This window comes from Maniola hyperantus, chromosome 23 (genome assembly GCF_902806685.2).
Source record: "Maniola hyperantus chromosome 23, iAphHyp1.2, whole genome shotgun sequence".
Taxonomy (NCBI): Eukaryota; Metazoa; Arthropoda; class Insecta; order Lepidoptera; family Nymphalidae; genus Maniola; species Maniola hyperantus.
In genome coordinates, this window is record NC_048558.1 from 9,103,399 (window position 1) to 9,129,993 (window position 26,595).

A 26,595-nucleotide genomic window follows, 5' to 3' on the forward strand; every position below is an offset into this window, starting at 1 on the left:
GTGGATTTCTTTTGTAACGTAGGCACTCAGCAAGGATTTTTATAAATTCCACTCTTAAATTAAGACTGTAAATTGTATTAAAGTCCTTCATTTTTCCATAACATATATCCATGTATCATATCTATGACAATGACAATAAGGCTTGAAACTTTCGTTTAAAAATTAAGGAATACGTGTTTCAGTTCGTTGATTTTTGGAAATGTTGTTATAGGTAAAATCTCGTACACAACGGACCTATCAATACGACTGAAGAACGTGCCCATCGTAACTCCGGCGTGCGACGTGGTCGCTAGCGGGGTCTCCATCGAACTGAAGCCGGGGACACATCTACTCATCGTTGGACCCAACGGCTGTGGGAAATCAAGGTTAGTACAGTACGCGGCAGAAAATAATGTACATCGACCTTTACAATGAGATTTCGGCTTCCGAGAGCGTTGTCTCTGTCACTAATATCTACGTAGGGGGTTGTCTCGGGGTGCTCAAGTTAAAAATGTATTGTAAGTAATTTTGTCCACAGTTTGTTCCGCATCATCTCTGGGCTGTGGCCCGTGTTCGGCGGCGAGCTCAGCGTGCCGAAGCCCTGCGAGTGCGCGCACTGCGCGGCGGAGCCCGGCGCGCCGCCACACTGCCTCGCGCGACCCGTCATGTTCTACATACCTCAGAGGCAAGTATTGTCGTGGCTTTAGTTTTAAGTTTACGTAATTAATTGTCACTATTACATCATCTTACAAATCCAACAATTGACAGTTAAGAAGTGTACTATACTTAGTACTTACTTGGAATAAATTATTTGAGTTTGACTATGAAATTGTAGAGCGAGTTATCGGCAGCTCCCGGTCCCCTCTGATTCCACAAGAGAGAGAGAAAAGAGATAATGAGAGAGAGAGATATATAACAGTTTACGCGATGGAAAAAGGGGCGTTTGTTAAACTTTAGACTGCAGTGCTGTGCGAGCTGAATTGCACTTTATTGCGTTGGAAGAAGAGTTGCTATTTATTTAAACGCTATGCGAAGATGTTGAAATAATTTGATCAAAAAATCCTTAATAAAAAACATTGCTGAATTGTAGAAGACGTCGCTAAATTATCGCCAACTCAATCTTGGATGTATATAGTCTTCTGAAGTTAAAACTCCATTAGCGAGATTCAAGCTTCGTAGTAAGTAACTCAAGATACCTGTAGTGCCATCTAGTTTGTCCTTTGTTAGTCAAGTCACACAAATTGTTATCCATTATCACAGTATAATCAACAGGTGTATCCTCTTTTGCAGACCATACATGTCAATGGGCTCTTTAATAGACCAAATTACCTACCCCTCTCGCGTGTCGGACGACGACACAGCAGCAGAGGCACGCGCCATGCACATTCTACGAGTAGTGCGGCTTGACGCGTGTGCAGCACGACACGGGGGGCTCAGGGCCGTCTGTGATTGGCGGAGCACGCTGTCTGGAGGGGAGAAGCAGAGGATGGCGTGTGCTAGAATGTTCTATCACAGGTGAGGTTTAAAATTAAGTTATCCCATTATTTATGCCGCAAGACCTCCCTTCGTGCCAAGGATGTAGTTCAAGGGGAAGCATCTCATAGATTTTGGCAAGCTTATGCTCGCGACTACGTCCACGTGGACTACACAAATTTCAAACCCCCAGCTATTATGACGAAAGCATCCGCTAAGATAGATAGGGATCTATCTTAGCGGATGCTTTCGTCATAATAGCTATCTGCATGCCAAACTTCAACGCGATCCGTCTAGTAGTTTGAGCTGTGCGTTGATACGATACGTATGATCAGTCAGTCGGTCACCTTCTCCTTTTATATATTTAGATTACAGAGCACTTTGTATGAAAATGAATAGCTGTAACTTTTTATTGAGTAAAACTTTATTGAGTTTACTAGTAACTTGATTAAAAAAAAATTAAGGGCAATTAGTATTCAGACTTCAAGCAGTTTCTGAAAAAAAGGCTTTGACTGACGGACAACAGTGTTTTTTCATTATGAAGTGTGGAACCATAATCACAATTGAGGAGCTGTCAAACAATATGGTGTAGTTACACTTCTTTTTACAATCTACTAGATGATGCCCGCGACTTCGTCTGCGTGGATTTAGGTTTTTAAAAATCCTTTGGGAACTCTTCATTTTTCAGGGATAAAAAGTAGCCTATGTCCTTCCTCGGGATGCAAGCTATATTTGTACCAAATTTCGTCAGAATCGGTTGAACGGTTGAGCCGTGAAAAGCTAGCAAACAGAGAGACAGACACATTTTCGCATTTATGTTTTTTTTTAAATAGTTATAGCGAGCAAACGCAAAATATTAGTATGGATGGATTTTGTGTTCAAATCCTAAGTATTGTTTCAGACCAGTATACGCGCTATTGGACGAGTGCACGAGCGCCGTGTCCATAGACACGGAGGTGGTGATGTACGAGGAAGCCATCAAGGAGGGCATCACCCTACTGTCCATCACGCACCGCCCCAGTGTTTGGTGAGTTTTACTTTCATCATCTGATTTCACCCTCACCATCTGGGTGTCTGGTGCACTTCGACCGTCCGCTGCGCCAGATCCTTCTTTCCACGCACGTGCAAACTGTGGAACCAACTCCCATCGGCGGTGTTCCCACTAGATTATAACATGGGGTTATTCAAGGGGCGGACCAACAAATTCCTAAAAGGCCGGCAACGCATCGGCGGCTCCTCTGGTGCTGCAAATGTTCATGGGCGGCGGTAATCACTTAACATCAGGTGACCCGCCTGCTCGCTTGCTCGCTATATCTATTAAAAAAAAAAAAAAAAACTGAGTTTCTGTAGGGTCTTCTCAGACCTGGGCGCGTTTGGAACCCTTCCGTATGTCATTGAGACCGGCATAACATCATATAAGTATCGACAGAGACAACGCTTTACAAAGCCGAAATGTCATTCTAAAGGTCGATGTACAATTTCCTGCTGGCTACTATATCCACAGGCAAAACTGATCTCAGAGGGCGCCACAAGAGGTCCGGCCAATGCAAGCTGTCATTCTTCTTTCTGGCTGAACTCTAAGCTGGCTTCTATTGTCTTTCGTAAACATTTTTTCATTTTTTTTCTAGGCGGTACCACACCCACGTGCTAGAATTCGACGGCGCGGGCAGCTGGTCGTACAGAGCGCTGGAGAAGGACGCGCCCGCCCTCACGCCCAGCTTGCCGCGCATCGCCGAGAGCGCCGACACGCACGACAAGGAACAGACCATCGAGTGAATTGTTGTTGCTAGTGAAATTGTAACTAAGAGACACAACCCTGGGACCTTTTGTTGCCCGCGTTTTCTGCCTATAACTTGAGAGTTGCGTGGTTACATAAGTTACACTTACCCCCAGCGCTGACGGTAAGCGCGCGGAGCACGAGCTTTATACAATACCCGGCAGAAAATTGTACTTCGACCTTTAGAAAGAGATAACGGTTTCGTAGTGCGCTGTCTGTGTCGTTGAGACCGACAAAACTTTACAAAGGTATGAGTGACAGAGACAACGAAGAAACTCTACGAAGCCGAAATGTCATTCTAAAGGTCGATGTACAATTTCCTGCTGGCTACTATATCCACAGGCAAAACTGATCTCAGAGGGCGCCACAAGAGGTCCGGCCAATGCAAGCTGTCATCTTCATAGTTTCTTACTTACAGTGCGACAAGGTTATCTTGGCGCGTGGCGAAAATCTGAACTAACGTTGCCCTCAAGTGTCCGTTTTCTTGTTTGAATATTCTAAGCCTTTGTCCTCCAACAGCGCCCCCCTCTGTCAATGTCATTCAAGTGCCAAGAGAGCCTTGTCGCACTGTAGTAGGCGGTTTCATGTTTTAAATTATGGCGTATGAAAGCTCATTTTTTTAAAACTGGTTTACGGCTCTGGGTTCTAGCCCTTTTGAGTTTGACAAGTTAATTTAGCCGGTTCCACAGATGATACTACCTCTATGGCCGGTTCGCTTATGCGCCACCTGTTGGGATAAATTGGTAGTGTGAATACCCAATCGACGGCGCAGGCAGCTGGTCCTTCGAGCCCTCACGCCTCCCTTATCGCGCATTGGCTGTAGTTGAAAATAAATTAATATATCGACTATGGGAAACCATTTTCAAACGTGAAACACATTTGAAAAAATGTTAGTTCGTTTTTTGGCGGGGCAGTCGTGTTTTTATTTTCTTAATGACAACTTCATCATCATCATCATCAGCCTGTGGCGTCCACTGTTGGACATAGGCCTTCTCTAAAGAGCGCCACCACACCCGGTCCTCAGCCTTCCTCATCCAGCCACTTCCCGCCAGCCTCTTTATATCGTCGGTCCATCGTGCTGGGGGCAACTTGACAATGACAACTTGTTTACCTGAAATTAGTAAAGTATGTAATTAAACCGAGATAAAATAAGAGATTTTGTAAAAAAAATGAGATTTTCCGAAAAATATCACCGAATATTGGTGATGGCAATCCGATCCAAATACGTAACTTTAGCATAGAATCGAGATACAACCTAGGCAGTCTATAACTAGATTGATTTTTAGGTCATTCAGTCAAACGTATCAAAGTATACCAGTTTATAGTTTCATTTTAGTATTTTTAAGGTTTTTTTTTAAATATTATTAAATTGAATGTTACCTTAGTACTATTATTTTATTGTGATAACACAAAGAACGTTTAAATAAGTTTAAAATATAGGTATATATACATTTTAATAGCCTATAATTAAAATATTTAAATAATTAAAAATTGTAGGGCTATTCCGAGTTTTGGTAACTATATTATTTGTATGACAATTCACTATTTAACCTTTTGGAGCATTATATGAATTTTCATACAAATAGGTACTTTTAGGGCGCCTCCAAATTTGCCGTAAAATGCCGCGCGGTGTTGCGTGGCTGCAGCGCTGCGGCCGCGCTGCTTTGTAAATTCATATGATTTCAGTCGATGTACTGATGCGCGACTGCAGCGCTGCAGCCACGCTGTTTCCGCGCGGCATTTTACGGCAAATTTGGATTGCAGCAAATTTGAAGGGCTAGCGAAAAACGTCCTTACCTCAAAAAATTAATGACGCACTGATAGCCTAGTGGTTAAGACTTCATTCAAGAGATTCGCGGTTCGATCCCAGATCTCTAACTAGCAAATATCACTTGCGTAACGGTGAAGGAAAACATCGTGAGGAAACCTGCATGCCTGAGAGTTTTCAAAGGTGTGTGAAGTCTGCCAATCCGCACTTGGCTAGCGTGGTAGATTTTAGCCGAAACTCTTCTCATTCTAGGGAGTGACGTGTGCTTGTTTACTTTTTTGTGGCAGGACGCTTAAACGTTTGAAAAGCTCGCAATAGTTCGACTGGTTGGTTACATGGATAAATAATTAATCATTGTAACGTTAGAAAATCATGTCTACAGACTATATTAGTTTTTATACTGTGGTAATCCAAGATGGCTGTCTAAAATTTTTTTTAATGTGAGACTGTCCAGAATAGGGTAATTATTTCCATTTTTTTTTTCTACGGACTTTAATGTAAAATAGAGGCGGAGTTTAGTTCGCGACAAGTCGAGATGGCAATCGGGGTTTGAGGCGGGGGGACGCCCCTTGCCATCTCAACCTGTCGCGTACTATAGGTGTGTGTATTTTGTTCTTCACAAATCAAGATGAAGGTTTAGTATACTGTGTAACATTTTCAAAAAGACACGATCTTATTTGATCTATTTTCAGAGACCTATGTCCACGGCTGGACATAGGTCTCTTCATAGCCCAGGGCCTTGCGCCTGTCCTCCGGTGACGCTGTAGCGGCCAGTAGGTCTCAATCAGAATCTATGCCCACGACAGGTCGAGATGGCAATCGGTGTATTAGGCGGGGGGACGCCCCGCACACACGCACCAGGCTGTGCGGGTGTGCGGGGCGTTACCTCCCCGATTGCCATCTCCACCTGTCGCGTACTATAGATATGCCCACTGGACAGTCAGTAAACGATACATATCGACGTAATTTGTACGGAATGTAGTTACAGTACGCGGCAGAAGTAATGTACATCGACCTTTAGAAGGAGATAGCAGATTTGTAGAGCACTGTCTCTGTCGTTGAGACCGACAAACCGTCATATAGGTATAAGTGACAGAAACAACGCTCTACAAAGCCGAAATGTCATTCTAAAGGCCGATGTACATAACTTTCTGTCGTGTACTGTATATATTTATTAGATTGTGATGTTGGTGTGAATACGGCTGTATATAGTGTAATATATGATATAGTATGTGTAGAGTAGCGGCTGCCGACAGTGATGTTTGTGGTGATAACAATAAACGGGCTTTTCTATATACTTGCTTATTTGTTTCATTTTAAATTTTTTTATTTATTTATTCAGATTCAGAAGCTGTGATAGCCTGTTGGTTAGGACGTCCGCCTTCTAATCGGAGGTCGGGGGTCCGATCCACTTCTAACTTTTCGGAGTTATGTGCGTTTTTAACCGACTTCAAAAAAGGAGTTGGTTCTCAAAAGTAATTAAATATCACTTGCTTTAAAGTTTTAACGGTGCAGGGAAATATTTTAGAGAAAACCTGCATGCCTGAGAGTTCTCCATAATGTTCTCAAAAGTGTGTGAAGTCTACCAATCTGTACTTGGCCAGCGTGGTAGACTATGGCCAAAACCCTTTTCATTCTGAGAGGAGACCCATGCTCTGCTATCTCTAGCTAAAGCCGCTATCTTTTTCTAAAAGACTATGTACAATATTTTCGGTCGGGTTCTATACCGTAGTGTAAGCTGTAATAGTCTAGTGGCTAGGACGTCCGCCTTCTAATCGGAGGTCGGGGGTTCGATCCCGGGCACGCACCTCTAACTTTTCGCGAGTTATGTGCGTTTTAAGTAATTAAATATTACTTGCTTTAACGGTGAAGGAAAACGTGAGGAAACCTGCATACCTAAGAGTTCTCCATAAGGTGTGTGAAGTCTACCAATCCGCACATGGCCACCGTGGTAGACTATGACCAAAACCCCTGATTGACATGATTTTCAAACTTCATTTCGTTTCGCCCAGTGTTGGGGACAATACGCAGAAAAACTTTCAGCTTTATAAAATAACGAAGGTCTGGCACGCGCTAGCTCTCTCTTTATAACAATACAATTAAATTAAAATTATTACCCTTAATCCTAAATTAATTTTATTACCCTGAATCCTTTTCAAGCTGGAATTTAATCCTTATAAAAGTAAGGTGTACTTTTAATAAATAAGTTTTCTTCAATAATATTTTCTGAACTAAGTAGGTACTCACTTACCTAAATAGTTACTTTTCACGCTATAAGTTGGGGCATCGACTTCTCAGATAAGAAATATGTCGTTGTACCTATAACTATGGATTAACCGCGTATTATAGGTTCACGATTACTAATAATTAATTATCTTTTATTAATAAAACTAATAGTTTTAATTTTAATTATTGGATCAATATTCAACAGTAGTACTAGCAAAACAAAAACAATATTGTAGTTAAAAGTATAATGCTCTGGCATAATAGGAAAGGTGAAATATATCTCGAATTGTACACATAATAATTTGATTTATGTGTTTTTTTTAAATGTATGTAGCAGTGGCGTGCAGGTCATAGAGGCATAAATGCACTGCTTACCCCAGTTGTTTAGCTCAATGCATATTTTTCATTATGACCTGCCAGTAAACAGGTTCGTACTTAACTAATGCATACCCTGGCTTCAAACCCTGTGCACGCCACTGGTATGTAAGTACACAGATTTTTTCAAGCCATGCCATAATCATAAGTTCTTTATTCCGTTACAAATAAGCCCTTGACTGCGATCTCACCTGATGATGAGTGACAATGCAGTCTAAGATGAAAGCGGGAAAATTTGAAAGAGGTACCTATGGCAGTTTTATTAAACCCACTGAGTAGAAATTTGCCTACCCCATATGGGTTTCTACGTGGCATCGTAGAAATCTAACTTTTGAGGGCTCCGTACCCGTAGGGTGCTTAACGGGACCCTATTATTACTAAGCCACCGCTGTCCGTCCGTCTGTCTGTCAGCGGGCTGTATATCGTAAAAAATAATAGATAGATAGTTGAAATTTTTACGGAATGTGTATTTCTATTTCCGCCATAAAAACTAATAAAAATTCCAAAACGTCCGCCATTAAAATAAAAGTGTTATTTCTTGTACGATGGTACGGAAACGGAACCCTTCGTGTGCGAGTCCGACTCGCACTTGACCGATTTCTAAATAATTACATACCTACTGCCTACTTATCTACTGAGTAGGTAGCAACATAATTATATAGGTAGGTATAGTAATTAAACATAATTGATAATAGTCTCGTAGTGTGGAGAAATGGTAGATTGTTGATCCCGGTCCATCCGAGGCAAAAATAAGCTGCGCTTATCTCAGGTTCGACGAACTGGCAAATTCCTAGAGGCAAACAGCCAGGAATTGGGTCGAAAGAGTTTAATTATTATCAAAGGTAGCTAGCTGTACAGTAGGTATTAACAGTGCGACAAGGCTCTTCTAGCGCGTGGCGAAAATCGGAACTAACGCCGCCATCTTGTCAAGTTTCAGGCTGTTATCTTATCTTCTTCTTCTTCCTTACCTTATCCCACGCTACGTGGGGTCGGCACAACATGTCTTCTTCTTCCACTCATTCCTGTCATTCGTCAACGTATTATCCACCTCTTTTTCACGCATATCCTCTTTCACGCAATCCATCCACCTTTTCTTTGGTCGTCCTCTCCTCTTTTTTCCTTCCACATGCATACTTAAAATTCTTCTAGTGACATGGCTTTCTTCCCTCCGCATTATATGCCCATACCATGCCAGCCTATTACCCCTCATCTTTTCTACCACTGGCGCTACTTTTAAACTACCCCTTATATATTCATTCCTTATCTTATCCATCCTTGTCACACCACACATCCATCTCAACATTCGCATTTCAGGCGCATGTACTCTCCTTTCATCCGTCCCTTTTACCGCCCAACATTCTGAACCATACAATGTGACAGGTCTAACGACTGTTTTATAGATTTTCCCCTTAAGTTTAAGGGGCATTTGCGGGTCGCATGTAACACCTGAGACCTGTCGCCATTTCATCCATCCCGCATTCATTCTATTGTTCACGTCTCTTATATGCTAAGTAAAAAATCTGAAATTCACTATTTTTGTTAAATATTAGAGCCATTCCATTTACATACCTAACATCATGATAATATATTACTTATCCTGATCAAATGTGTCTGCATATTATAGCTATATTTAGCACTAGGTAAATGTTAAACATCATATGTTGCAAGTCCATGGTCTCTTTCATCAACATCTCTCTTCATCTTTCTCGATTTGGAAACAGGGACGGCTTTCCCAGATTCTCATACAGTTAAAATTAAATAAAACTTACTCGATTATTCCTCCACTTAAAATGCCTCGAGCAGAAGAAGCGCCGGAATTAACAACATTGCCAACTAAGTTCTGATTCGCAAAATACCTACATATTAGACGTCCGGCACGGAATAGCCTCGGGGCGATAGCATTTGAGGTACGTGGCCTTACCGAGTAGGTACCTACTACTCAATCATGCAACGAAATTCTAGAAAACCAGCCAAGTGCGAGTCAGGCTCGCGCAACTAGGGTTCCGTACTACAGTCGTATTTTTTCCACATTTTGAACGATAATTCAAAAACTATGATGCATAAAAATAAATAAAAATCTGTTTTAGCATGCACAGGTGAATACCTTTCATATCATACCCCACTTGATATAGTTATCTTACTTCTAAAATTGAAAATACTAATCATTAGTTCACGACCACAATTTTTTTTGTGTGATGTAACCACAAATTCACGGTTTTCAGATTTTTCCCCGAATGGCAGCTATAAGATCTACCTACCTGCCAAATTTCATGATTCTAGGTCAACGGGAAGTACCCTGTAGGTTTCTTGACAGACCGACAGACAGACAGACAACAAAGTGATTCTATAATGGTTCCGTTTTTCCTTTTGAGGCACGGAACCCTAAAAAGAGCGTAAAAACCGAAAAAAGCTCATACAACGAGTTGGTTGTGTCCCCCGTATCACGCGGGTCCATTGTCCAAGAACAACGCTGCTTGACCCCCGGAGCGAGGTGTCGATATACTCACTCTATACACAGACTAGAGCCGAAACATAGATGGAGACCCGCGAAACACGTGCTCATAGAGTGAAGTCATTCGTGTCGTCCAACCCTGTAAATGGATACAAGAAAGTTTGTTTCAAATACAGGATATTGATTATGTCATATAAAAAACCGGCAAAGTGCGAGTCAGACTCGCGCACCGAGGGTTCCGTACCTACTCGAGTATAATTTCGATATTTTGCACGGTAAATCAAAAACTAAGATGCATAAAAATAAATAAAAATCTGTTTTAGAAAGCACAGATGAAGACCTTTCATATGATACCCAACTTGATATCTTACTTCGAAAATTGAAAATACGAATTATTAGTTAGTAGACAGACAAAAAAAGTGATCCTATGAGGGTTCTGTTTCTCCTTTTGAGGTATGGAACCCTAAAAACTAGAAAGAGTGCATTTTCCGATCTCCAATTTCCACTGTCTAATTTTACACTCCTCGATTTTTAGGGATCCGTACCCAAAGGTTTAAAAATGGAGTCCTATTAATGACACTCTGCTGTCTGTTTGTCTGTCCGCGTGTCACAGGTCTCTAGCACGCAGATGAAATGAGTTGATGATGAATGACCTGAGATTTTCGTATTTGGTGTAGAACCAACCAAAAACCAAATTCTATCAATTCGCTGCTACTGGACCTCAGGTTCAGTATGGTATCTAACCGGCTTCTCCAGGCCTGTTTCATTTGTTGTCACTCTCTGTACTGTCTATGTCTTCCTATGCGTCTGTACCTCAAATACTAGTAGCAGTAGATAATTATCACCGGAACATCCCTCGCATATATTAGTAAGCGTGACCCGCGTGCGTCCAGTCCAGGGGCCGGAAAGTCGCTTAGTATCACCTTTTGTAGTTTTTACTAGCGCTGTCTATTTGTTGGTCACCTGAACTAAATTATTGCTTGATTTACTTTACTCTATGGTCAGAGATTGCAAATGGCTGCCATTTGTGTTGTGAATTGGCATGGTGTTTTGTTTTTTCTGTTTTGGCGAAAGGTAAATTCCGTTACTAGTACGTCGAGTCGAGTGGTTTCTACTTCGTCTTCTCGTGAAATTAACATTTAGTGATCTGTGAGACATAATAAAAATAAAAAGTAAATCACAATCAGTGTTGTTATTCCAATGAACCTATAATTAAGGTGCCAAAAAGGTGGTCCTGTTACACTGCGTGCATTGAATAGATAAACCAAAATCACATGGATCTTTGACTTTTCAGTGTTTTATTGTTTTCAATTCACTAATAAATTAAGTATTATTGTTAAATTAATACTTGTTTTGAAACTCAATAAAACACTGTAAAGTCAAAGGTCTATTGTGGTTTTGGTTTACCTATATAATGCACGTAGTAGGTACCACCTATTTATTTATAGGTATAGTAGGTATATATGTATGTAGGTACCTATAGGTATGTATACAGTTACAGTTGTAGGTGACCAACTAATAGATGGTGCTAGGTTTGCATTAGGAATTTGGGTGACATTAAAAACTTATGAGAAGGCTCTCTATTTCCAGTGTATTACTTTACTCTATGGTCCAGTCGCAGCCCGGCCGCCGTCGCACGCATGTGTGACTCTCATCTCCTCTCCTACTTCATCTGTGTACGTAGAAGGAACCTTCCGCGATCATGTTCCGCGTGTTTTATCTTCTCCTAGTCATAATAAACATATCTAGTTTAGGTGATATAGTTTCTTGCGCGAATTGTGTTAATGCAGAACTCGATGTAAGAGAACTTAACGATGTAAGAATAGAGTTTGTGAAACAGCAGATCCTGAAAAAGTTAAGGTTAACGAAGAAGCCCGCCGTGGCTGTGCCGGTGAACAGCTTGCCGAACCCGGTGGCGCAGGGACAGACGCTGAGCCAAGGGACTGCCAAGCCGCCCGAGTTTGATGATTACTATGGACGGACCGAGCAGAAGATCATCTTTCCTGTTGAAGGTAAGAATAGGGTTAAGGATTTTTGTAACAGACAAAAGAATATTGAAAACTAGTTTCTGCCCGCGGCTTCGCCAGCGTGGCCCACAGGAAACAAATGGCATTTTTTTCGGTTTTTAAGGGTGGTAACCCTTAAGGGGGCATTTCCAAAATAACTTAAAAAAGATTTTTATTATTTTAAATCTAATAATCTAAATACCAATTTTCACGTCCCTAACTTCAAAAACATAGGACTTTCATACAACCTTCCAACCCCCATTTCATCCCTTTAGGGGGGATTTTCTCATAGTCTTTTCTTAGCTGACACCTAACCTGAAGAGAAACCTTCTTTCCAAAATTTCAAGTTAATAATATCAATAATTAAAACTTTCTCATACAAACTTTCATCCCCTATTTTACCACCCTTATGGGCAAATTTTCCAAAAATCCTGAAAAACGTATTTCTTCATTTGTGACCGAAAACCCAAATACCAATTTTCATGCAAATAACTTGAAAGATGACGGACTTTCATACAAACTTCCATCCCCCATTTAACCCACTTAGGGGTGGAATTTCGAAAAATCTTTTCTTATTGGATACCTAATCTTTACAAAGAATAGACTCTCCAAATTTTATGTCTTTAGAGCCAGCGGTTTAGGCTGTGCGTTGATATAATATTATAATATGTCAGTCAGTCAGTCAGGACTTTGAATTTTATATAGGTAGGTATACCTATAGATAAAAGTTAAGGGAAAAATTAAAACAAAATGCTAGGGGGGAAAGCTTGGAGTTTTTTCTAGTGAAGGATTGAGTAAAATTTACTAAAAATTAAATAAAATTGATAAAATCGTAATAAGTAAGTACTTAGTAGTAGAGTAGTAGTAGATCATGTGCGTGCTTTTGTGGATTTTCCTGAAGATTCGAAATTAATTTATTCATTATCTAAAACTTGGAATACATAATAGCTAAACATATTTTTGCAATTAAACAATATACTTATGGAGCTTGGGTCGCTTGGAGCTTGTCGACTTGGGTCAACATTGCCTATCGCGATCAGCTGATATGCGCTGTCACAAAAGCCACAGGTACCTACGTCCCTTTGCCAGAAACTAATTAATTAATTAGGAATAAGTATACATTATAAGCTGTGATAACCTTGTGGTTAGGACGTCCGCCTTCTGATCGGAGGTCTTCTAAATGGCGCGAAAACTTTTTCCGCGTTTTTTTTTTTCGTGTGAAAAGCTGTAGGTTTTTAAAAAGATCACGGCTGTACCTTACCTTTTTCAACTTTTCTTAATCAGATACTAAGTAAGTAGCTACTTAATATTCAGCAATCTTTGAAAACAGCTTAAAACAATGTTAAGAACGTGTCGGTATTTTTTATTATTATTTTAGCAGCAAAAAAATATACAAAAATATTAAAATGAATAATCAAGAGGAAAAGTAACTAAGTAGTTAATTATGAATCTAATTATTTATCTGCATTATCAAGAAAGCTAATTACATTGACAATAACAACGTACTAACATACATCTGTTATATACTATGCATATGCATATTAATAATTAAGATAGGGATATAAATAGTCAGGTAGAGACTGCGCTCTACTAAGATTAGTAGTCATACAGTTTCGATATAGTAACACTTAATGTTCAGACACTTTAACTTTAAATGAGCAATCTTGTATAATGTACCATCATCATGATCAACCCATCATCGGCTCACTACAGAGGACGGTTCTCCTCTCAGAGTGAGAAGGGTTTTTCATATGCGGACTGATATACTTCACACACCTTTGAGAACATTATGAAGAACTCTCAGAGATGCAGGTTTCCTCACGATGTTGTCCTTCCCCGTTAAAGCAAGTGATATTTAATTAATTAAAACGCACATAATTCCGTAAAGTTAGAGGTGCGTGCCCGGGATCGAACCCCCGACCTCCGATTAGAAGGCGGACGTCCTAACCACTAGGCTAGGTGATTTTTTTGTAGGACAGAAAATATAGGCGTGGCATGATTTGTTAATATTAGCGGAGTGATCTAGTAAGAAATACTATAATATCGGACGATATTATGTCAAGATCAAAAGGTCGCCTAGATGAGCCCGACGAGACTTCCGTGATGAACTCATTAAGATAATGCCATGATAGACATTACCCTTCTTGTGGGTTTCTAATTTCTTTTAGCATCAAAACTACAATTCCATGGCTGTAGCCAAGGAGAGGGTTTTGGAATTTACCATTTATTTTTTGATAGTTGTTACTCGCAACTTCGAAATAGATTTGGGTTTTTAAAAGGTGGGAAAAGGTAACAGATAGACAGACAGATATAATTTCGATATAATTCAGTTAAGGCCTTGAGAACCCCCCCCCCCCCCCCCCCCCTAAATTTCGAACCCGTATTTTACACCCTTAGGGGTTGAATTTTCAAAAATCCTTTCTTAGCGGATGTCCACGCCCGCGCCGTCCAGTAGTTTGAGCTGTGCGTTGATAGATCAGTTAGTCACCTTTTATTTTTATATATTTAAATTTCTTAGGGGCGTAACCCTTTCCCGTCAATCACATAATGGTAGGGTTTTACCACGTAATTCTTATAATTTTGTAAATTTTCTTTCAAATTCATTTTCAGTTAAGAAAATAATACCTAAGCAATAATAAAATAAACCAAGCAAAAAATTTGTCGCTTGTCAATTGCTGATACAATTAAGAGTTCAGTATATAGACTATAGGACAAAGTACCGAAATAGTGTTCAAAGTCCAAAAGAAACAGTTTGAAAAATAAGCAAAAATGAAAGAATCGCTAAGTAGGTACCTGTGTTATGTTATACACCTACACAGTAGGTACATGTCAGAGCACGTGCTCGAGGTCCAAGGTTCGATCCGAAATCAGGTGAATAGGTTAATATTAATACATGAACTTCATGCAACGTAGTTTTGAACACATGACTAGGTAGATATGAGAAAGTGTTGCATCATTCATTCTGATAAAGTAAAATGTGTTTAAGTATAGATTTTTTTTTATATTTCACTCGTAACTTTGCACTGTACGCGGCTGAAAATAATGTATGTCGGCCTTTAGAATGACATTTCGGCTTTGTAGAGCGGTGTCTCTGTCACTTATACCCATATGATGTTTTGTGGAGTAAGATCGAGATCTTTAAGAGCGAGCTCAAACCAGCCTCAGGCAGGCACTGAAAATTATTTTTTGTGCAATTTGAACTAAGTTAAATGCTGAAATATAAAAATAAACCATGAACTATTGCTACGATCTGATAATTGTAGAGACGAAGATGGCAAAAATTTAATAGCATATATACCTAGACTTAGCTTGGAAAATGTGTAAAGGCCGAGAAAATATTATAATAAATGGTTTTTTTTTAATTTTCTCGGATTTAGCCCAAAACTAGTGCACGGCTGCAGCCATTAACAGGAAGGTATATTAACAGAAACTGTTCAACACATCTATTAAATATAAGTAGGTAGGTATTAGTCGCAATAATATGGGTCGTGCTATCGTGCATCGTGAGGTTATCTCGAAGTAATTCGCGAATCATTCACATACAAACTATTGTAAACTAAATAATGGCTTTTATCAAATTTCCGTCTGAGCATCCCGACCCCACGTGTTGGGGTCAAAGGGTTGCGGGGTCATCGCAGACCTGTTCATTTTCTAAACATTCCGAAACAATTTGCATCGAAATCGGTATTTTTTTTGTAACGCATGATAAGATGGGGTCATTTAATTTTTATTATGTTAAGATAATTTTATTGTTGAAGATTAGTCATGCCTTTTTGCAAACTCGGTTGGCAAGTAGAGAGTAGGTAATTGTGTACTGAACAATAACAATTCCTTTATAGTTTAAACAATATTTTTGTGAAGATAATATACAAACAAATAGGTAATTCACTATTATTTACCGTATTTAATTCACTATAATTAGATACCGTACACAGGTAGGTTTCTATTATTAACTTTTGAAAAGTAAGCAGTTTTCGTGCCGGCTATTCTCAGTAGAACCTGCTTTTCCAAACCAGTGGTAGAGTTGTGACGTATCACATAAAAGTCATAATATGTTGGACTCCGTAAAATAAAATCTTACCTCTATGGGTTTAACAGCTTTTATCTTTTATAGTCGAGTCGTAGACGTAAACGTACGGTTAGATATGGGAGCCCTCCACAAATATTTTGACGACCTCCCTGGCGCAGTGGTGAGCGCTGTGGTCTTAATAGTGGGAGGTCCCGGGTTCGATTCCTGGCAGGGGTTTGGAATTTTATAATTTCTAAATTTCTGGTCTGGTCTGGTGGGAGGCTTCGGCCGTGGCTAGTTACCACCCTACCGGCAACGCCGTGCCGCCGAGCGACTTAGCGTTCCGGTACGATGCCGTGTAGTAACCAAAGGGGTATGGGTTTAATAAAAACTGCCTTACCCCTTCCAGGTTAGCCCGCTATCATCTTAGACTGCATTGTCACTTACCAACAGGTGAGATTGCAGTCAAGGGCTAACTTTTATCAGAAAAAAAAAACATCCTAAAAAATCTCCTACCATTACGGAAAGAGGGGGAAAACCTATAGGGTAGGGATTCCCTCAGGATCCGAATTTGGGTATCGCGATATACATTTTAAATACTCAACAAATATGATAAATCGTATGAAATCTTCCATTATATCCATTATAGTATGTACTTTCCGTTGACCAAGAATCGTGAAATTTGGCAAGTTTTTAGATCTCACAGCAAAAGTAAAGGAAAAAACCGAAAATTGTTAATTTGAGATAACTAAGATACTTATAACTACTCAAATAGGTAGGTACTAATATCACATAAAAAGTATTTTTATTTACGACTAAGCAATTAAATTACACTATTATTAATACACTATTCAATCATTATATCAATCAGTATATTTCCAAGGTTCTTTTTCCACAACCACACCGCGCGCCATTGTAAGGAATTTCACCCTCACCACCTAGGGGTGTCTGGTGCACTTCGACCGTCCGCTGCGCCAGATCCTTCTTTCCACGCACGTGCAAACTGTGGAACCAACTCCCATCGGCGGTGTTCCCACTAGATTACAACATGGGGTTATTCAAGGGGCGGACCAACAAATTCCTAAAAGGCCGGCAACGCATCGGCGGTTCCTCTGGTGCTGCAAATGTTCATGGGCGGCGGTAATCATTTAACATCAGGTGACCCGCCTGCTCGTTTGCTCGCTATATCTATTAAAAAAAGGTACGGAACACTCGATGCACGAGTCCGACTCGAACGCGGCAAGTATTTTGAGAGGTAGCCGAACTTAATTGCACGCTAGTTTACAATCAATATAATACAAAGAAATATAGCGGGATGCTCACGCAGGCGCCGAGTGTGCAGATAAACGCGACCCCAGCTCTAATTAATTTTATTTCTTAAAAAAAGGTCGACCCCAGATAACCGGTATCTAATGGTGTCTTAAAATATCCATCCCGGAACAAAGTAGACTTGAGACTTCGTCCTCCTTTGAGAAACTTCCCAATAGCATATTAGCGAAGTAGGTATATGTAGTAGGGATGTATCCTATGTCAAAAATAAATTATAATTTCTTGGTGATTTACTTAGTTTTTTTTCTTCATATTACCGACTGCCAATGAGCTTTTTTTTTATAGAGATGGCGAGCAAACGAGCAGGTGGGTCACCGCCGCCCATGAACATTTGCAGGCAGCTCCAGAGGAACTGCCGATGCGTTGCCGGCCTTTTAGGAATCTGTTTGTCCGCCCCTTGAATACTACTTAATTGAACTATGATGTAGCCTCATAATCTAGATTATTTACCGAACAGAAAGTCTTCCATAATCTACATCTACACTTCTACACTAATATTATAAAGAGGAAAACTTTGTTTGTTTGTTTGTTTGTTTGTTTGTTTGTTTGTTTGTTTGTTTGTTTGTTTGTTTGTTTGTTTGTTTGTACTGAATAGGCTCAAAAACTACTGGACCGATTTTAAAAATTCTTTCACCATTCGAAAGCTACATTATCCACGAGTAACATAGGCTATATTTTATTTTGGAAAAAAATAGGGTTCCGTAAGATATTGGGTTTTTCGGACACAAGGTGTAAAAAATCAACCAGAAAAGTTACTTATTTTGCGTACGCTGCCTAAACTATAAAAGATAGAACCATAAAATGTTCTAATTAATTGTAGATCTTATAAATATCTACAAAAAAGTCCGCGACACACTATACCCATCTATGTCGAGTGAGGCACAGCAACCATTTTTTTATTTAAAAATCTTGAATTTTTTTTGGACTACATTTAAACGCGTTTATTTTACTCATGCTATTAATCCTTATCAAAATAAATGATTTCATCACTAAGAACAGTTTATGGAGATAATATTTGGTCTTTGAATGATTAAAATTGGACGTTTGGTTTTGAAGTTATGGCGAAATTAAAATATTACGATTTCTGCTGCACGGCCCGTTGTATTATTATTATATAAAGAGGTAATGTCGTTAAGTTTGTTTGTAGGGGGTAATCTTTAGAACTACTGAACCGATTTTAAAAATTCTTTCACCAGTAGAAAGCTACATTATTCCTGAGTGACATAGGCTATACGGGATCTTTAAAAACCTAAATCTACGCGGGCGAAGCCGCGGGGATCAGCTAGTACTTATAATAAAACTGTAACAGGTCAAATTCTGTACATTGAAGATATTTTGAAAATTTTTTTTCGAGGGCACTCTATAATCGATACTGAACCCAAAACTGTAATTTTTTTTCATTTTTGTCTGTCTGTCTGTCTGTCTATCTGTCTGTCTGTCTGTATGTCTGTATCACGGCCGCGCATCACGCTGAAACTACTGAATGGATTCCAATGAAACTTGGTACGATTTACTTCATACTATGAGGAAGAATATAGGATACTTTTTATCCCGAAATTCAGCATGGTTCCCGTAGGAGAGGGGATGAAAGTTAAAATGTATACCGAGTTGTAATTCATTAACGCGTAGTCCGATTTCATTCATTCTTTTTTTGTTAGAAAGGGGATATTTTAAAAATTGTTCCGTAAATATTTCAAGGTCATTGGTTTTTAACCGACTGTCAAAAAGGAGGTGGTTCTTTTTTCTACATCGATTTTTTCGAGGTTTCTGGACCGATTTGCAATTTTTTTTTTAAATCAACAAAAAAAGTTTTCGTGGTGGTCACATAAAAAATTCTGGATTCAACTCCTTAATCCTGATGCTGCAGGGTTACTGCCCGCCTGAGTTATCAAGATTCAGGAAGTGTTCATAGTGAATTCATATTGTAGGTACCAAGCAACGACTTTATTCTCAGACTTCAAGTCTCAACTCCTCAACCCTGATGATGTAGGGTACAGCACTCCTAAACTATAATGTTTCAGGAACTGCGGATGATGCAACATTATTTTAGGTACCAATCATAGGCTACATCATTGAACTTCGGATCCTAACTCCTCAATCCTGATGCTGCAAAGTACTGAAGTCCTAAATCGTGGGGATTTTAGAATTTCTGATAGTGAATTGATATTTAAAAAAAAAAATTTGAATCGACTGTTAGGCGGAACGAAGTTCGCCGGGTCAGCTAGTATGTATTATAATGCATGCCCTCTATTACTTTTAAGTTTAAAATATAACTTTAAATTATCGATTTATTTTCACATTTCAATATATCATACTAAGCTCCCATTTAGATTAAAAGTTGATGTTTTGTCTGCTGTCTTCAACATTTATCCAAATACCTAATACAAAATTTCCCATACATATCACTCTAGTGAGTACAGATCACTTAAATAGTGATAAGGTCGCCCTTTGTTTTTTTAAGTGTATCCTGTATTCTTACTCTCTGTAATTCTAGTAACAATAAAGTTGTTTTAAATTAAATTAAATTAAATTAAATATCACTTATCAGGAATTTTACGGTGGCATTTTTATGGAACATCAGCTCTATCCACGAACTTTTAAAGTAATACTTAACTAAATCATATCAGAAATAATGCTAAATATTTATCATTGAATTTAACAACCATATAATTGCCGATATTGGCAAAATTTACTACATTAATAATAACAAGATAACAGGAGATGCGAAACAGCTCTACAATAGTTTTTTTTTAATTCGATGAAAGGTTAACCATCGCAACTGCCAGTTTACTTATTCCATTTATCCACCCTTAAACAGGCACCCTAGAGACGTGACACTCAGAAACGTGTCTGTCTATCCACCTATTATAGGGTTAGTTTACTGACTTTGTACATTTACTAAAAAATAATGTTTTAGTCACAGTTATAATTAATTTTATTCCTTCTATCCACCCTGCGGCTCAGACTAAAAAAATTTTTTTAGTTTAGGCGGGTGGATAGACAGACAGACGTTTTCGAGTATACACCCAAGGGTGGTTGTTTTAGGGTGGATAAACGGAATACTCGAGCAAGTCGATTGCGAAAAAGTTTCATCAAACATTTCTACAATCTCAATTGTTATTGAGTGAATAATATGATATTCTAGGAAGTGAGCTAACATACAAAGGTCATTTTTACCATAATAAGTTTCCTGGCAGTATCGTAACAGAACGCTAAATCGCGTGGCAACGGCGTATCTTTGTCGGGAAGATGATGTGGTGGTGGAAGACGGCGGATGCTCAGACCGTGATTTGTGTATGAATTTATAATATAGTTAAAGTAGTGGAGAGTGACATAAGTTAAATATTTTTTTATCGGAAAATCAAAGAGTTGGCATGGGATTTTTAAACCCAAGTCCACAGTTCCACACAAACGAAGTCGCCGATATCGTCGGGTTGCTTTACAAACTAACAGAATGTTTACTCCACACAATGTGCAACGCAACTAACTTATAATAATTGTAACTTAACGTAAAGATTACCTATCTTTACGTACTTCCATAAATACCTATTTATTGACAAATCGCAATAATTTTATCACGCGTTGACAACGTGGTCTGTGTAGTAGGTTGTAGGTACCTACTTATACTTCGAGTAATAATTATGTTTATACTGTAAGAACATTTTTATTAGATAAGTACACGCATTTAATAAGGAAGTATATAGTTCATATCACTGTTAGCAGAATTACTAACTATACCTATCTACAAAGTTAATTTATCATTATACCTACTACCTATTGTAGTTAAACTATTGGCGACCCAATACTGAGTACGGCTCTCTTCTCAGAATTAGACCCCCCACACTGATCAAGTCTGGATTGGCAGCACCTTTGAGACATTATAGAGAACTCCAGACACACAGGTTTCCTTAGAAAGTTTTCCTTCACCATTAAAGTAAGTGATTGGGAAAAGTTAGTGGTGTGTGCCCAGTATCGAACTTCAGAGTTTTTGAATCACATCAATCAGAGTTTTACCCAATTGTGGAGTGTGAGGAAGAGATTTTACATGAGGATCTGTCATCGTAATCGTAATCGACAGGAAATTCTGCCCCTTGATTGGTTTCATTCGCGGTTTACATTTTTTAACAGCCAATTAAGGGGCACAATTTGCTACCAATTAGGTACGATTACGATGAATACGTTTTTCTTACAGAATGATTTATTTGTTACATATTCGTTTATGATATTTTGTTTTTAATGTATTTATTATTCTTTATGATAATAAATAACAAAATTATTAAGTAGGTATGTAATTAGTAATCTTTATTTACTATTTACATTTACCAATTATGTTTGTTTATTATTTATATTTAGATATCTATCTGCTACCTATCAGATTTTTAGAAGTGAAGATTTGTCTTGTTTTGAAATTCAAGATCTCATTTACTTAGAGAGATCTTGAATTTTTCCAAATAAATAAAATTTAAGTGTGTGGTGGGACTTAGTAAGTAGTGTTTTAGTATTTAAGCTACAACAGTCAAAATCAAATCACGCAAGATCCCAGTGATTACAGCCAATTATTCACAGTAGATAATATAATAATTAATTAGTCTAATAATTATTGTTATCAGCCGCGGGGCGAAGGGGTAAGTTAGTCAGTTTTTGGGAATCACCATTAATTTGCGATAACTCTTCTTATAATTAGGCACGAGGTAGTTAGTAACCTACTAAGTAATGAAAAAATCCAGAAATAGGAAAAAGTAATCTTTTTGATAACTTTTTTAAGTTTTCCAAATCATGCTGCCTAAAGCTGTTTATCATGATACCTAACTACAGGCACTTCAATAATAGAAATAATACCTAAATAAATCTCAAATTTATTTATTTATCAGTTGTTTGTTTTGTGTTTGTATTTGCCACTTGTTTTTCATTTAAAATAATAATACAATATGTATTTTATTATTATTATTCAGATACAAGTTAGCCTTTGACTGCAATCTCACCTGGTGGTAAGTGATGATGCAGTCTAAGATGATAGCGGGCTAACCTGGAAGGGGTATGGCAGTTTTTATTAAACTCATACCCCTTTGGTTTCTACACGGTATCGTACCGGAACGCTAAATCGCTTGGCGGCACGGCTTTGCCGGTAAGGTGGTAACTAGCCACGGCCGAAGCCTCCCACCAGACCAGACCAGAAATTTAGAAATTATAAAATTCCAAACCCCTGCCAGGAATCGAACCCGGGACCTCCCACTTTTAAGACCACAGCGCTCACCACTGCGCCATGGAGGTCGTCAAATGTGTATGGTTGGTATGTTAGTATGGTATGGACTTAATCCGTTTATATCCGTCGCGGATGGGGTGGATTAACTGAATTTGTAGGTACACCATTTTTAGTCCGGGATGGATAAGTGGACACAGGTTTCCGAGTATTCACCTAGGGTGGTTGTTTTAGGGTGGATAAACGGAATAAGCGACTCAAAACTCGGAGGATTTTTTTTTATTTTTATTGCAAGATAAGCTTGATGACAATAATGCCAATAAAAAGCAATGATGAGGTCTAGGTTGGAATGCGCTTGCATTGCGGTTCGTATCAAAACCGTTGATACCCAAAAGACGCGCGTCTCGCCTAGTCGCACCAAGGCGAGCCGCGTGCCGCCACCTGTGTGCCAGAGTAAATAAAGCTTACTTTAAGGTGCCGCTACACTCCGCTCACTCCATTCTTTCGGTGTGCGTGGCGCCTAAGAATTTGTTTATCTCATAGTCGGCCTTTCGGGTCGCTCCTTGCCCTAATTAACTTCCAATCCAATAACTAATTAACACCTAATAAGAGATCTTATTTTTAGCGACCTATTCAATGCAGCGCGAAACATTACACGCATAAGTAATTTAAAGGTTCGGGTTCCGGGTAAAAATCGCAAAATTTGTCGCACTGATACAGCTGTTTTAATATTTGTATCACATATTATCGCGCTTATATACCTAAGTTTCAGCTACTCGGTAGTCAATGGCGCTTACCTAGAGGGGTATGTATGTAACAGCCGTACTCAGAGTTGCTTAATCGTTACTTAAGTTTAGTTAAAACGAGACAGAACTATATCTCATACATAAATCTGTCTCGTTTTAACTCAATCTTAACGATTAGCGGCTCTGAGTACGGCGGTAAGTAGTTGTTTATCTAAGTTATTTTTCCGCCTAATTGGCTAAGTAAGTCATATCAGATGTCAGATCAGTCATATTTCTCAAGCTCCAATTATCAAGGTTCACCGACCAGTGAGCACACAAGTCACGACATATCGTTAATTAAGCTATAAGTATCATTGTATTTTTGCGTTTTTAACGAACTACGTTCAATTTAACTGTACCTAATACACAATCTGTGTTTACAGCGAAGTGCAAAAATCATCACCTATTTTAAGAAGCCAATTACTGAATTTGTTATTTTTGATAATGCACAGTCCTTACCTAAGTAATTTTTTTTAGAGTTCCGTACCTCAAAAGGAAAAACGGAACCCTTATAGGATCACTTTGTTGTCTGTCTGTCTGTCTGTATGTCTGTCTGTCCGTCTATCTGTCAAGAAACCTACAGGGTATTTCCCGTTGACCTAGAATCATGAAATTTGGCAGGTAGGTACATCTTATAGCTGACATTTGGGGAAAAACCTGAAAACCGTGAATTTAGGGTTAGATCACACAAAAAAAATTAAATTTAGTAAATATTTAAATTTAATAAATTTAGTATTTTTAACTTTCGAAGTGAGATAACTATATCAAGTGGGGTATCATATGAAAGGTCTTCACCTGTACATTCTAAAACAGATTTTTATTTATTTTTATGCATCATAGTTTTTGAATTATCGTGCAAAATGTCGAAAAAATACGACTGTAGAGTGTAGTACGGAACCCTCATTGCGCGAGCCTGACTCGCACTTGGCCGGATTTTTTTATTAGGTGCTCAAAAATATTACATAAGAAGCAGGTGACTAGAACGTGTGACGAAAGTAGGTAGTTCTACTAATATCAGTACCTTTTGGTCACTTGGTAGCGAACATAATATGATTTACTTTAGAGGTGAAGGAAAACATCGTAAGAGTTCTCCATAATGTTCTCAAGGGTGTGTGAAGTCTGCCAATCTACACTTCGCCAGCGTGGTAAACTATGGCCAAACCCTTGGCCTCCCTCGTTGTCAATGGGCCGGCGATCGATGGGTTGACCAAGATGATATTGTCACCAAGTGTAGTTGGTCGGATGGTTACTAAAGTACTAAATAATATTTAACGTGTGTGTTTGTTTGTTCCAGGGGAATGTCTAACGTCGGGACGGTACCCGTTCATCTGCCTGCAGTTCGAGCTGCCTCCCGACGTGGAACCAGAAGAGGTCACTGTTGTGGAGCTCTGGTTCTATAAGGTAATTTTACTAATTTCAATTAAAATCTGTAAAACCCATTGAAATAAAATGCTCAAGAAATGGAAATAAGTGCTTCAAACGCGGCACGAAACATATCAGCCAAAAGCTTATTTCAAATTACTCAAATTTTTTGACTTATTGCTTAGCTACTAAGTTTTATTTTAGAATAAATATTATTGTTGTCATTTGAAAAATTCGAATATTTTAAATTTATCGTCAATGACAAGAGGTCTTAAATATAAATATTTTGCAATCGTTATTAAACTTTATGTTCAAGTGTTAAGGTTTATATTAAACTGAAGTTGTCGATATTATAAAACTTTTTTCTACATTTCATAATAAGAAACATACCTAGACATTAGAGGTGTCAAATACAGGTTCATGTGTGTATCACAATATTATCACGTGTTACAGACAAATATTTAATAATTATTTACGTTACATTATTTTGTTACAAAAAAAAAATTGCTTGAACCGTGAGGCGCAAGCAGAAAAATGGGTGCAATCGATTTTCGACCTTATTGACATACGTCAGAAAACAGCATTTTAGCAATCTATGAATTATACTGAGCAAGAATATGACAAAAACAACTTTCTCATAACCGTCAATAAGGTCGAGATTTGCTTGCACCGATTTCACCATGAGGCGCAAGCATATAAATGGGTGCAAGCGATTTCCGACCTTATTGACATAGGGAACAACATTTTAACAATCTATGAATGATACCTACTGAACAAGAATATGACAAAAAACAACTTTCTCATAACCGTCAATAAGGTCGAGAACTAGGGTATAGCTTGTATTTAACTCGATTGATTTAAATTTTAAATTTTACTCTTAATAGGTACCCAATCCATACCCTCGCGACAGGTCGAAATGTCAATCGGGGAGGGAATGCCCCACACACCCGCACGGCCCCTGTGCTAACCCAGTGCGGGCGAGCGAGGGTGACGTGCGGGTGTGCGGGGTGTCACCCCCGCCTCATACCCCGATTGCCATCTCAACCTGTCGCGGAATAAAGTACCTAGTACCTACCTATGTATGTAAAAATAAAAACAAGTAGAACGATAAAGCAATGTCAAGTAGATACCTACAATACAATAGGTAGGTAAGTTTACCTAGTTACCTATAAAAAAATCTTTTTAGTAGGTAACTACTATATTTATTATCATACATTTCTACATATTTATTATCATACGAATTATAAAATGATGATGATGATTTCTAAAAAGAACAATACCACTTCACGTACCTAACCTATTACCTATAATACTTAAATGTATGATAATACCTACACTTTGAAAAACATTTTCTCATACGATTTATAAAATGACGCAAGTATTTCCAAAAAGAACAAATCTACTATAATAGGTATTATTAACGCGCGACACAAATCTATCACAACACAAAAATGTACCTAATCTACATTATTTTGCCTAATCTACATTACAATTATTCGCATTAAATATTTATCGACACTCAAGTTCACAAATAAATAAAACTGCATTCAAAATTTATTACGAAACAAACAAAATGATAAAAATACTAGCCGCATACTCGTATCATCACAGTCAACGTGTAACAGGCCAATACGAAAATTCGATGTAATAATTATTCACCGTCGAATCGCGACGATATTTGTATTCAGCTGTACCTACCTAATATATTTTATTCTAATATCGTCGCTCGGTCGCCCCGCGCGCGGCATATCAAAGATCGAACGCCTGAGTTATTTTTTAGGAAGGATTTTCTCAAATTTTCACTACTTATTATATATTGTATTCAATTTTGTTTTAATCTAAAAACGAATATCT

General features: G+C 38.5%; 2 protein-coding genes across 4 annotated transcripts in view; both read left to right on the forward strand.

The window, feature by feature from the left end:
* Abcd1 (ATP binding cassette subfamily D) overlaps positions 1-6,294 on the forward strand; it is a 75,355-nt gene extending 69,061 nt beyond the window's left edge. For both annotated transcript variants that reach the window (XM_069506549.1, XM_034980935.2), the window contains 5 exons: positions 212-365; positions 518-664; positions 1,270-1,494; positions 2,354-2,479; positions 3,081-6,294. In XM_069506549.1, coding sequence (XP_069362650.1) covers positions 212-365; positions 518-664; positions 1,270-1,494; positions 2,354-2,479; positions 3,081-3,228 — 800 coding nt within the window. In that variant the 3' untranslated portion in view covers positions 3,229-6,294. The remainder of the gene's footprint in view (positions 1-211; positions 366-517; positions 665-1,269; positions 1,495-2,353; positions 2,480-3,080) is intronic.
* A 5,373-nt stretch (positions 6,295-11,667) lies between these two features.
* Positions 11,668-26,595, forward strand: part of daw (dawdle) — a 104,854-nt gene continuing 89,926 nt past the window's right edge. For both annotated transcript variants that reach the window (XM_069506638.1, XM_069506639.1), the window contains exons 1-2: positions 11,668-12,062; positions 24,674-24,780. In XM_069506638.1, coding sequence (XP_069362739.1) covers positions 11,753-12,062; positions 24,674-24,780 — 417 coding nt within the window. In that variant the 5' untranslated portion in view covers positions 11,668-11,752. The remainder of the gene's footprint in view (positions 12,063-24,673; positions 24,781-26,595) is intronic.